Source organism: Triplophysa dalaica, chromosome 1, assembly GCF_015846415.1.
Source record: "Triplophysa dalaica isolate WHDGS20190420 chromosome 1, ASM1584641v1, whole genome shotgun sequence".
Classification (NCBI taxonomy): Eukaryota; Metazoa; Chordata; class Actinopteri; order Cypriniformes; family Nemacheilidae; genus Triplophysa; species Triplophysa dalaica.
The window spans coordinates 21,015,501-21,026,884 of NC_079542.1; the positions used below are offsets into that span (position 1 = coordinate 21,015,501).

At 36.2% G+C, this 11,384-nt stretch overlaps 1 protein-coding gene across 3 annotated transcripts; it reads right to left on the reverse strand.

Moving 5' to 3' along the window:
- Window positions 1-635: 635 nt before the first annotated feature.
- Window positions 636-8,120, reverse strand: pstpip1b (proline-serine-threonine phosphatase interacting protein 1b). Of its 3 annotated transcripts, none has more exons than XM_056748802.1 (16): window positions 8,088-8,120; window positions 7,727-7,920; window positions 7,303-7,403; window positions 7,156-7,230; window positions 6,814-6,848; window positions 6,613-6,719; window positions 6,346-6,408; window positions 5,773-5,877; window positions 4,647-4,692; window positions 4,380-4,459; window positions 4,051-4,149; window positions 3,846-3,942; window positions 3,626-3,695; window positions 3,481-3,521; window positions 3,203-3,306; window positions 636-2,025 (listed from the first exon to the last, which is right to left on the reverse strand). In XM_056748802.1, exons 2-16 carry the CDS (start codon window positions 7,754-7,756, stop codon window positions 1,837-1,839), a joined length of 1,242 nt encoding a protein of 413 aa, XP_056604780.1. In that variant the 5' UTR covers window positions 7,757-7,920; window positions 8,088-8,120; the 3' UTR covers window positions 636-1,836. The 3 variants fall into 3 exon arrangements, with proteins under 3 accessions (XP_056604780.1, XP_056604797.1, XP_056604788.1); XM_056748819.1 differs by having other exon boundaries at window positions 7,727-7,744; window positions 7,860-8,095; XM_056748810.1 differs by having other exon boundaries at window positions 3,481-3,518; window positions 7,727-8,095.
- Between the last annotated feature and the right edge of the window lie 3,264 nt (window positions 8,121-11,384).

Here is an 11,384-nt window from a genome sequence, read left to right on the forward strand (position 1 = left end):
CAATAACTAACACTGACACTGTTTATGAATTCCATTTTTCCTTAAAATATGGGGTGGGAAAACAGTTGTCGGTATTTATGAACTAACATGTGTATGAAGATATTCATATTTACACTAACAATATACAAAATATACAATATTTACATTTTTATTCATTTACTCATTCATTTAAACTGAGTTTTTATATGATTTAGTGGTCAGGCCTCTTGAATATGTCACAAAATTGATGCAATGTAAATGACAAATGGGATGGTGAAGTTATATTAGGATGGTGAAGAAGGTGAAGTTATATTTTTTATAAAAATATGGTAACACTTCATTGTAGGGGGTAGTTCTCACTATTAACTTGTTGTTATAAGCGTGCCTATTATTGGCATATTGGCTGTTTATTAGTACTTGTAAGGTACATATTCTGCATCCCTTATCATACCAAATTCCTAAACCTAACAACTACCTTACTAACTATTAATAAATAGTTAAAAAGTCGTAGTTAATGGTTTCCTAATAGCAAGAATTGCTCCTTTTACTGAAGTGTGACCAAAAATATTTTTGCACAGATTTATAATTTTTGTTTTTCATTTAACATTGTAGATCTTATTAATCTTTATATATTTTCAACTAGTTTAATGTCTGTATCTGTTACTGTTATCAATATTTATTAATTGTGTTTTTCCTCACAATATAATCAGAATTCAAATAAAAAAAATAAGCATTTATACTTTTTTAGAGTCATCAAACCCTGTTCACATGTAAAAATGAAAATAATAAAGAACAAAATTCATTGATTAGCAATTTCATCTACTTTGTATCAATGCAAAAACAAATCGGAAAAACAAATTGTAATGCAAAGGATGATGCAAAATAGTCACATGAGGGGCAGAGGCAAATATTTGACTGTTCCATTACTTCTCCTATAAAGTATATAATACTTACACAGTGGATCTAAAAAGTCTACACACCTATGTTAAAATTGCAGGTGTTTATTATGTAAACATTTTTTATCAAAATTAATCATGTCAGAACCTGTTTCACCTTAATTGTGAAGTTGCAACCTATATATTTAAGTGAATAACAAAAAGAATACTTTAGGGGGTAAAAATGAAAAGAAAAAAATTGACAATAAACAGGCTGCATACGTGTAAACACATTTCAAAACTGATACATAGGTGAAGCACCTCCAAATTTGATCACAGAATGCAGTCTTTGTGGGTAAAGCCTGCTACTTGACGAAAGATGTCAACAGTGGCGGTTTCTGTGGTTGTGGCTCCTAAACAATGGTCCTACATTGTACAGTGAGAGAGACTGATTTGACAATATGTAATACTATGTCAAAAAGTAATTAATAGCCTCAAGCCTAATGAGAATACTTGATACTGTTAGGTACATTTCCATCAAAAAGAATGCCAAGTGCAGGCCAAATAAACTTAGAGCGCTTCACCACTCCGTGCCGATCCATGCCAGCTGGTACGTATATGGTTTCATTTTCCACCGCAAAGCTAATAACGGAATTTTTTAGAATGTAAACACAAACGCGTCACGCTGCCTTGTACCACAATTGACTGAGCTGTAATGACTCTTAGTGCATTTCTTTGCACAATTCGGTGCTAATTAGTACGATTAGACAACTGAGCCGAAAATTCCAAGCCGAGCAGAGTTTATAATCGTGCCAGGCTCACATGGAAACATAACTTTAAACGTTTCAGACTGTGCTTGGAATGGTTCGGCGTGATCGTGGAAAAGCGCTCCATTCCTGTCAGTATAAGTCCAAATCACAGATAATCTTTACTTTAAGTCTAGTGACTGTTTATTTTTATATTATATTCTTTACAGATCTGGTTAGTTCCACTTGACGGATTTCCCACGAGAATGAGAAGTGAGATGTTTGCAACTCGGTGAGACTTTGGTCAAGTATGTTCCAGGAACCAACCCTGATATGCCATCTTTCCATGCTGTCCACCACCCATCCTCACCATGCTCAGTTACCATGACGATTTCTCCTTTACTGATAGACAGTTCATCCTCTTCCTGAAAACAGAACAGGGAGTAAAATACATAATTATTAGGGGGAGTCGTTTAGGCCTTAATTATTGAAATGACTCTTACAAACACTAGTGAAATCTAACCATGTGTATTACTTGAATACTTCTTATAACTGCTAGTGAAATAAAAACATCGACCTACCTTAGTGAAATTCATTCATAATTATGAATGAAATACAGTTTACAAACACTAGCAAAAATCATTCACATGTATTACCAATATGTATTTTACAAACACCAATGAAAATCGTTCACTTGCATGCTAAAAAGACTCCAATAAACTAGTGCACGACTGAGGCAACATACTGTATTTCAGGTATAGTTGATGAAAGATTTCAGTGTAGATGAAGAGAGCTAATTTCACTGGAAAAGGAAGCTGCACCCACACTTCCACTTAGTTTGATTTGAGCCCAGGCAAACATTTGTAATACATCTGTTGTTGTGTCATAAAAGGTAGATTTAAGAGTTCATTAGAGCACCATGTGGTTGTCTAAACTTACTATCTGAGGTCGAAATATAAAGGCGCAACTGTTTAAAAATGTGCACCGTAGTTTTCAGAGTTCAATGGCTGTCAATGGCTATGAGTCACGGCTCGCAGAGAACAGTAATATCTGGCAGCACATGAAACTTGTCGCTGGTTCTGATTTCTCGATACACAGATTATGTATTAAATATCTTTTAATACATATAAATGAATTTTACTGTTGCAGATCGATGTGTTTGTTTCACTAGTGCTTTTGTAAGAGGTATTTCCGTAATACATATTTATGAATTTCACTAAGTTCGATTGATTCTTTTATTTCAATAGTGTTTGTAAGAGTCATTTCAATAATTAAGGCCTAAACAGCTTCTCATAAATTATACTTAGAACATACCCTCACCCTCTTACAAGTCATTATAATGTTGAAATTGTTTCACAAAATAATTTTGACAAATTAACTTCAAAATTTAAGTTATGTGGTTATGTGGTTATGCAAAGTACAAAATGCTACGCAAATTCGAGATTAAACCAAAATAAGTTTTAAACCAATCAAGCCCATGTTTTAAAACACAAAGTATCAGTGATTCTACATACACAAAGTCACAGACAATACACGCTTTGGTGGGGCTCAAAAACTACCTAAAAAAGAGAGCCTCAATGCAAATGTCACAAAATGACGTACCTTAGCTTTAAAATCATACAACACCAAGTACTTTTCAGCCACATCTCCTCTTTCTTCAGCAGGTGTAAATGTTGCTCCTAAATTCCTGTCTGCTTCTGGAGATCCTGTGATGGAAAGTTATCAATGAGTATTTCATAAAGTTAAAGAGTTTGCTGATAATTCTGAATGCTAATCTGTGTTGTAAAAACATTACAGGTACACTCTTAATCGCTGTGAAGAACCTTTAAAGCTCCTTTATTTTTAAGAGTGTACTATAGATTTACAGCAGTAATACTGACCACAAGAGGGCATCACCCTTGGCAGCCTGATAGATAATCTTCTGAGGATTAAAATATGCCATTAACAACAGTTGTTCAACCATGTTCTACATATAAAGTAACAATCATTATTAATACTGTGTGTTTAGGTGGTTCAGATGTTTACCTTTTCATTTCTACCCTCCTGAGACCTTCATTAGAATCCACATCACTGTAGCATTGAAACTCTAAGGGAGCTGAAGAAACACGTAGGAGAGGTTATAAATGTAATAATTTTAAAGTACTGGTACTTTCAAAGAATGTTTTATTTATATTTTCACCTGACCATCCTTTAAACATTTCAGTTACTGGCTGCTAAAGTGATTCATAATGATAATTAAGTGTACCTGGTGGATGACAGTGTGTCTTTTTCATCTCAATGAAACAGTTGTTGTCAGCAATGAAGTCGCACTGCTCTAAAACCTTCCTTACTTCCTCATAGCACTACCAACGAAAAACAACTGTGTACTTAAGGAGGCTGAGGGCGTTAAAAAGTAAAAAAACACCTGTAAATAATTTAACTAAACTTAAATTATAGAGAAAAGAATTTACCTCATCGCCCCTCACGCACTGCGCAGACAGCAAATTGCAGTGATTCCATAACACACAGCGCAAGATATTAATGCGTTCACACTCCTGCTGCTGAAACACCTGCAACAAGATGCAGAAATACAAATTATACCTTATATTTGTAAAATCGCTTTAAGCATACTTAACTAAAACAAATACTACATCAGTATATATGGCTTTAACACATGTCTATGATATGTTGTCTCTCTCTCTCTTTTCATCAGAACCTAAAAGAAGTACTCTATTTGTTCTAATTATAGATGTGGTGTTTGTTCTAAATGCATGTTTGTTTTATGATGTGTGCATTGTACCTCACACACACTTCTGTATGTGCTCTCCCAGTCCTGCCGAGTTTTTTCTAGCTGTTCAACATTCCACATATACTGCTTTTCTGAAATAAGTGTGATTAGTAGTCTGTGTTGTTATAATCCAACTAAAAAAACATCTACAGTATACAGCGATGACACTTTATATAGCCCTCTAACTTGTATCTCTTCCCAGAGCAGAATTTCATTACTTTGGATCTGTTATGCAGCTGCTGACATGATAATAACAACAGAGGTGTTTTAAGCACAAACCTGCAAAGTTGGCTGCTTGTCTGCATAAACGGGCCCTGTTCAGCACCTACAACATACAAGTAATACAACTTTTGAAGTCAATTGAATATTGTATCTGAAATCTAAACATTGTGGTTGCAACACATTCTCCCTCCCAAGGCGTTTAAAAATGACACATCGTAGGTTGTTATTTGGCAAAACCCCAAAACTATAATAGTAATAGTAATTATAGAAATTCATAATAGTCATGACCCATGATGGTTACTATTTCTTTGAAATGAAACCTTCAAATAATTGAATAATGCTAAAAGTCACATAAAAAAGGGAAGTTGTCTTAGTCATTTTGAATCAAGCTTGATTTTCTTTAATCCATTTTGGCATTACTGTGACGAAAAACTGTGATATTTCACAAGGCTTTAAAATTAAAATGGCTATCCGTTTAAATAACTGTTGAAGGGTAAATATTTTGTGTTTTTTGAGGTCCTGATTTGGTTTATGGAGTGTCCAACAAAAATTTATGCACATACACGGTGAAAAAACACTTTCATGTTTAAATAATATGCAGTTGCTATTTCCTCACTTCTTGACTGACTCAAATCATTCGTTCGGCGATTTGTGTGTCTAATCCCCTCCTTTCTGTCAGCCTACTCTGATCTGATTGGTCATATGGTTTAGTCTGCTGTGATTGGTCTACCGCGTGCAGTGTCGCAAGTGGAACGTAGGCGGGCATTACAAAGTGACGCAAATGCAAGTACGACCAAGAATTGAAATCGTTCGAGTGATTCAGAGTCGACTCCTTAAAGCCAAAAACTTTATTACTCGTTTACTTTCGGCTCTATAACTTTGCAGACTGATTTCTATTTACACACAGCAACATTACACACTAAATGACATATAATTATAAGGATATTGTAATAGTAACTCTTTAACGTTTTTTTATTCAAAGTTGCAGATCAGTCATGGATGGCTTAGAGATTATTATTTAAAAGTATTAATTTAATGCACATTGAGAAAACAGAAATTTAAAATTATGGTTTAGTATTTTGTAATGGTTTGTTAAGTTGTTTTCCTATCAACTGGCTGGATGGTGACCAGTTGCATGTAGGGCTACTGGTGGAAAATCACTATTAGTTCAGAAACCTCACACCTTTTCTGATTGCCGGTGGGTGGAGGAGGTCACATTTGTCTTCTTCCCCGATGCTTGCTCCGCTTCATCAGCTTCCTTACATCTTTGTTCATACAACCTTTTTGACTGAAAGACATAGAGAGAATGATTTTAAACTAAGTGATACTGTGACATGAGTGAAGAAAAAGTGACAGCAGTGTTCATTAGACATGTGGTATTTCTGTGTTGTAAACCACAGGAAGTTCAGGTCTTAATATATCTACACATCTACAAACAAACATTTGGTTTTTGCAACCTTAACTGTCTTTTCTATCTATACATTCTTTCAATGTTTTTCAAAATAGTCAAAATAATCTGCAGATTCTAATAATATAAAGCACTGCACCTACTTTTAGTGCACTGTAATTATCTCAATTCTGCAAATACAACCTTGGATAGGGGCTTCTATTTCTGCTTTCAGTTTCTGCCTATCTTCCTTTTTTTGTCTGGTACTTCGATTTGGGTAAAAGAGTTATGAGAATTATACGTCATTAGGGCCCTGAATAAGTACTTACATCTATGGGTTAAACGGAAGTAAAGGATTTTAGATCTTACCTCCATTGTCTTCTTGTGCAACACCATTTTTGGCTTCTGAAGCTTTTCAATAATCTCTTCAAGCTAATTGGGGCAGGAAGATAGTTAACATGTTTTACTATGATTATTTATTTCATTCAAGATCAAGATAACACCCTCTGCTTACAAAAATAGCCACATATGCTAAAGAATAAAACCACTTAAAAAAGTGACTGCTTCCTTCCTCCTGCTCACTAACCATATTAATAACCATTCATCAATTGGTTTAATTTTTTATATATTTTTCACCTTTCTTGTCTGTTCCCTCTGATGTTCTCGAAATGCCTCGATTTTCTGGACATCCTCCCTTATCCCTTCAGACAGCTGGATGTGTAGATTTCCTGTCTTCTCAATTTCTAGAAAACAATGCAACTTAAATTCAGGACATTACAACAATTATTTTGTAATTCAAGGTGGGTTGCAAAGAGAATTATATATAATTTCACATACCAGCTTTCATCTTGTCAAATGACGCCTTCAATGTTCTGGGCGTAAACATAGAACGCATAATAAAAACAAAAAGTAAAAGTTGCAGGATATAAACATTTAGCGTATTTTAGGGAATCTGTACAGAATGCATTATGGAGTATATAGATTATGCTTAATATGTACAGTATTGAGAATGGTTAATATGTACATCATTAGTGACATGATTAGTTTTAGTAGTTTTATTAATACTTTGTCAGTCATTGATTGAATTCAAATCTCATTTCATTTCAGAGGAGTGCACCTGCTATACAGTACATTTGCACTTGTTTACAGGTTCACTATAGGTTTATAAAACTAACTTACCCAATCTCGGTCTGGCCTTCTGCTTTCCGAGCAATTGCCACAAGCTCTCTTCCGTATTTCTCCTCAGCCATTGCTCTGTGTGAGTGACAGAGGAAATCACACAGAGACATTCACAGACAAACAGATAGAGAGAAGATTGGTTCATACCTCATTTTCAACAGTTCTTCCACATCTTTGCACATGTGTCTGCCATCCTGTAACCTCTGTGCAATGGCCTCATAGCCTGATTGGTCAGTAAAGTCAGCGCCCTGGAATATAAACACTATGTGATATACTGTACAGAGACACCCCACTGTGCTAACCTGTAATAACTATCAATCAGACGGGTATATATTCAGAGACTTTCTATGTATTGAGGAAGCATCTTTGTAAACATGTGAAAATTGAATGAAACAGCTAAAACCTAAAGCAAGTTTAGAGTGGAGCTGTCCCTTAATTATACAAAATAAAATATTGTTACTTAAACATGCGGAATATTTCAGGTTCATAAAACACATAATGAGTGTCGAGTTGGCTATTGAAGAACGACCGATTTATAACCTTAGTGTAAGATGATTAAACAAAGACTTACCCAAAAGGCATCGCAAAACTGTAAAGCCATCGCGATTTGTTTAAACAAAAAAACTAAATTAGTCTTCAAAGTGTGTCTCTTTCAAACCGTAAAACAGATACAAACTGCGCCAAGAAAGATAACATTGAGTTACACGTTAAATGAAGAGTTTGATGTGATCGCCGCTTGTTCTCCTGACGTCTTCATTTCAAACTCTCTGAAAGAGGAAGAATAATGTTGATGTCATTGCCTCAAATGCCTCACCGCGCTATTCCTAGAAAATGCATGAGTCTCTTAGATAGATTTCAAACGAAGCGATATAATTCCTATAGGCTTCATAAGCCATTTTATTTGATCACTGAAGATATGTGTAGATAATCACGCTGCGTGTCCTTTTCCTCATTCATCTTTTGCGCTTTCTGCTTGCTTGCTGTAATACAATTTAGCCAAGAGAGGGGGGTATAAAACTGCTAATGTTAGTATGGGGCTGTGAGGGGAAAGTCTGTTTCTAAAAGGCTCTACTTCACATAACCTGATCCAACAAGTGAATATAATACTAAGTTGATAATACAACTATAATTGAATGGATGAACACTGAACAGGCATCATTAGGATCAATAAACAGTGTGAAATCCTAACACCCTGCTTAAGCCTGGTGTGCGCGTTGCCAAGTGCATAAATAGGAGTAAAAAGCCTAATTCTATCCTCACTGTAATTATAACCAACACAAAACTGTGCAGTGAAATAGTAGAAAAGATGTATAGACTCATGAAATGTGGCTGCACATGTGGTGAGGGCATGTGTGTATGCTAAAGTTCACAATGCGTTCTTTTCATTTTGTTTTGTGAGTGGTGTGTTTAAAGTCACCATGCAATCAAACTGGAGTGTTTTACACAGTGTTGCAGTGATTAGTATAAATTATTTATCCGTGCACACCTTTATTATTTGAAATTCCTTTGCACTTTTAATCTTTAATCAAAAACGTTAGGCTCCTATTCCACTCTCAACAACAACTCTTCATCATATGACATCAGAAACCAAGAGGTGGGATTATACCGACTGTCCAATGGCCTGGCATTTTTAGGCCTCCCCTCCAGGCCCAATTATCATCAAACAAAAGAAGGGATGGGCAAAATGAAGCCCCGCTTTCAGAAGCCAATACAGGTTACTACAAGGAAAAGAAGTCAATAGCAACTTCCGTTTCACTGTGACTTTATGTAAAGACCAGTTTGCAGAAGATGGATAGCAACCTTGTCTGGCTGACAGACCTGCAGTTTAATTCTCTCCAGCAATGCTGTAGGCCAGCTGGATGATTTTAAAACTGGGGTTTGGCGTGTATATATAAACAGAGATTTTAAACCTGTGTGGTATTTGTAAAACAAGTTTATTTGTTACATGAAATTTAAAGCATAGCTTTACGGCTGGCAGGCAGCTTATAGCTTGTCACACATTTGGACCCTGGACAACAAGAACAGTCTTAAGTAGCACGGGAACATTTTAGTAATCGCCAAAAATACAAGGTATGGGTAAAAACAACAGATTTTTCTTTTACACAAAAAATCATTAGGATATTAAGTAACGATTTCCCCCCGTAAATGTATAACAACTTTATTTTAGTGAGTGGATGGCCTGCAACAGTGCCTCCGTTTAATAACTTCAAAGGCGATTTTCTCAATATTTTGCTTTTTTGCACCCTCAGATTCCAGCTTTGTAAATAGTTGTTGTTCTGCAAGATAGTGTCCTATCCTTACAAACCACATATCAATACAAAGCTTATTTCTTCAGCTTTCAGGTGATGTAAAATACTAAATTTCGAAAAATTGACCCTTAAGGGGCTGTGTCCACCGAGGCGAATTTACTCTGAAAACGTCAGGCGCTCGACTGAAAACGCCCGCTGCAGGCGCAGCGTTCTGCTCAAAGTTGAGCATTTTCAACTCTTCCCGATCGTGGGAAAAACGCATAGCACCAGCCTTGAGCGGAAAAAAACGTCAACTGATGCCGTTATTTTATATAAGCGCGGCGTTACTGTTGAAAACAATTGAAAAAAAACAAGCCGGCCGCAGACGTGAACGCCTCGGTGGACACATGGCTTAAGACTGGTTTTGTCGCCCAAGGTCACATTTGGCATTATTCTGGCTTTATGTTTGTGTAGACACAATGAGGCCTATGCATTTGTACCGTGAGACATTTTATGAAATATACGCAACTGCTTTGTTGAGCTATGTGGTGTACATAATTATTGATCGATGTGATGTAAAGCGTGGTGGTGGTTTGTGTGTGCGCGTGTATTGATTGTTCTGTTTTGCAGTATGATGCTGAGTGTGGAATTGTTGACTGCTTGCGGTCACCACAGCAGGCAGGAGGATTGTGGTTAAGCTGCAGACAGAGTGACGTACTGTAGTGTGGGTCTAGTGAATGTCCCATTTCTCAATTAGAACCATATTGGGGGATGGTACACCTGAAGTACACATTCATACAGTTTTGGTCAAATTAAGAGAAGTGAAGGAAAGAATGTATTTGATAAGAGTAGAAGATGTCTTAATATAAATCACAAAGGACAATAACAACAACATGCATTCAATATATGCAATCTATTGACTGTATTCAGCATTAGATTTATTACTATTTATGACTGAGCTGTTAGTATTTGAAATCTGCATGAAATATCTCTCACCTCAATGTACTTTGTATTTTGACTCACTCCCCCCCTCCCCAGTTTGTCCAGTTTAGGGCTACTGTAGAAACAACATGATACCTATTAGTATCTTATGGATCTATGCAATGTAATGTAACCAAACCAGAGAATGAAGTCCAGAGGATTCCTTCATTAGATATGTAATTTGCGTAGCTGTAAATCATAGGCAGGGATTATGCTAATGGTGAATGAGAGTGCATGCGCACCCTGTTTATGAGTGATTGGAATTCATTAACACACACACATTTTACGATCAACTCTGACGTTTACAAAGTACTTGTGAATCTGGAGGAAAGTTATCATGAAGGTCTTTTTATGCACAAATTACTCCGCATTTACTCATACTGTATATTTAAGAATGTTTCATGAATGAGGCCCATTGTGTTTTGCTGTGTTTTTATTGTTTCAAAATGTGTAAAATATGATAATATAAGACAGCTAAGTGTTCCTAAAGGTTTTAACTTTGTTGTGTACTGAATTTATTTTATACATTTCAACAGGGGACTGATCTTCAAAGCTCCAGCAATAAAGGTAAATTGCTAGACATCCCTGCGTGTTATATGGCTTTATTCCTAGAAAGTATTATCCTTACAGATGATAAAGTGTTTGAGGCCTTCCGTATCTATATCTGGGTGTGTTTGTGTCCTTTGCAGGTGTATTTTTATCATAATCGATCAACTGGCATTCCTCACTTCCAAGACATCAGGGATGACCTTGAGATCAGGAGGGGCTCACAAACCCTGTACAAATACATGAAAGTTCGGTGCCAGTACTGAGGTAAATGAACTGCTACCTGTAACCCCCAAAACCACGAGTATAAACACAAATACAAGAATACACACACCTTTCTCTTTCCTTATCCTGCCACAATCATATATATTTACTTCCAGTGATAACCATCAACACCCTCTTGGATGCTTTCGGGTTTCCAGCTGGCCTGCAGGTGCTCTGTGTGGATGTGTGTGTGTATTGAAGCGCCTGCTT

Excerpts from the sequence above, each read along its gene's own strand:
- pstpip1b (XM_056748802.1), bottom strand. The coding sequence starts at position 7,756 with ATGGCTTTACAGTTTTGCGATGCCTTTTGG. Across the intron at positions 4,693-5,772 it reads CCCACCGGCAATCAGAAAAG|GTGCTGAACAGGGCCCGTTT; the intron begins GTGTGAGGTTTC and ends TGTATGTTGTAG. Across the intron at positions 3,307-3,480 it reads AAGGGTGATGCCCTCTTGTG|GATCTCCAGAAGCAGACAGG; the intron begins GTCAGTATTACT and ends TTTCCATCACAG.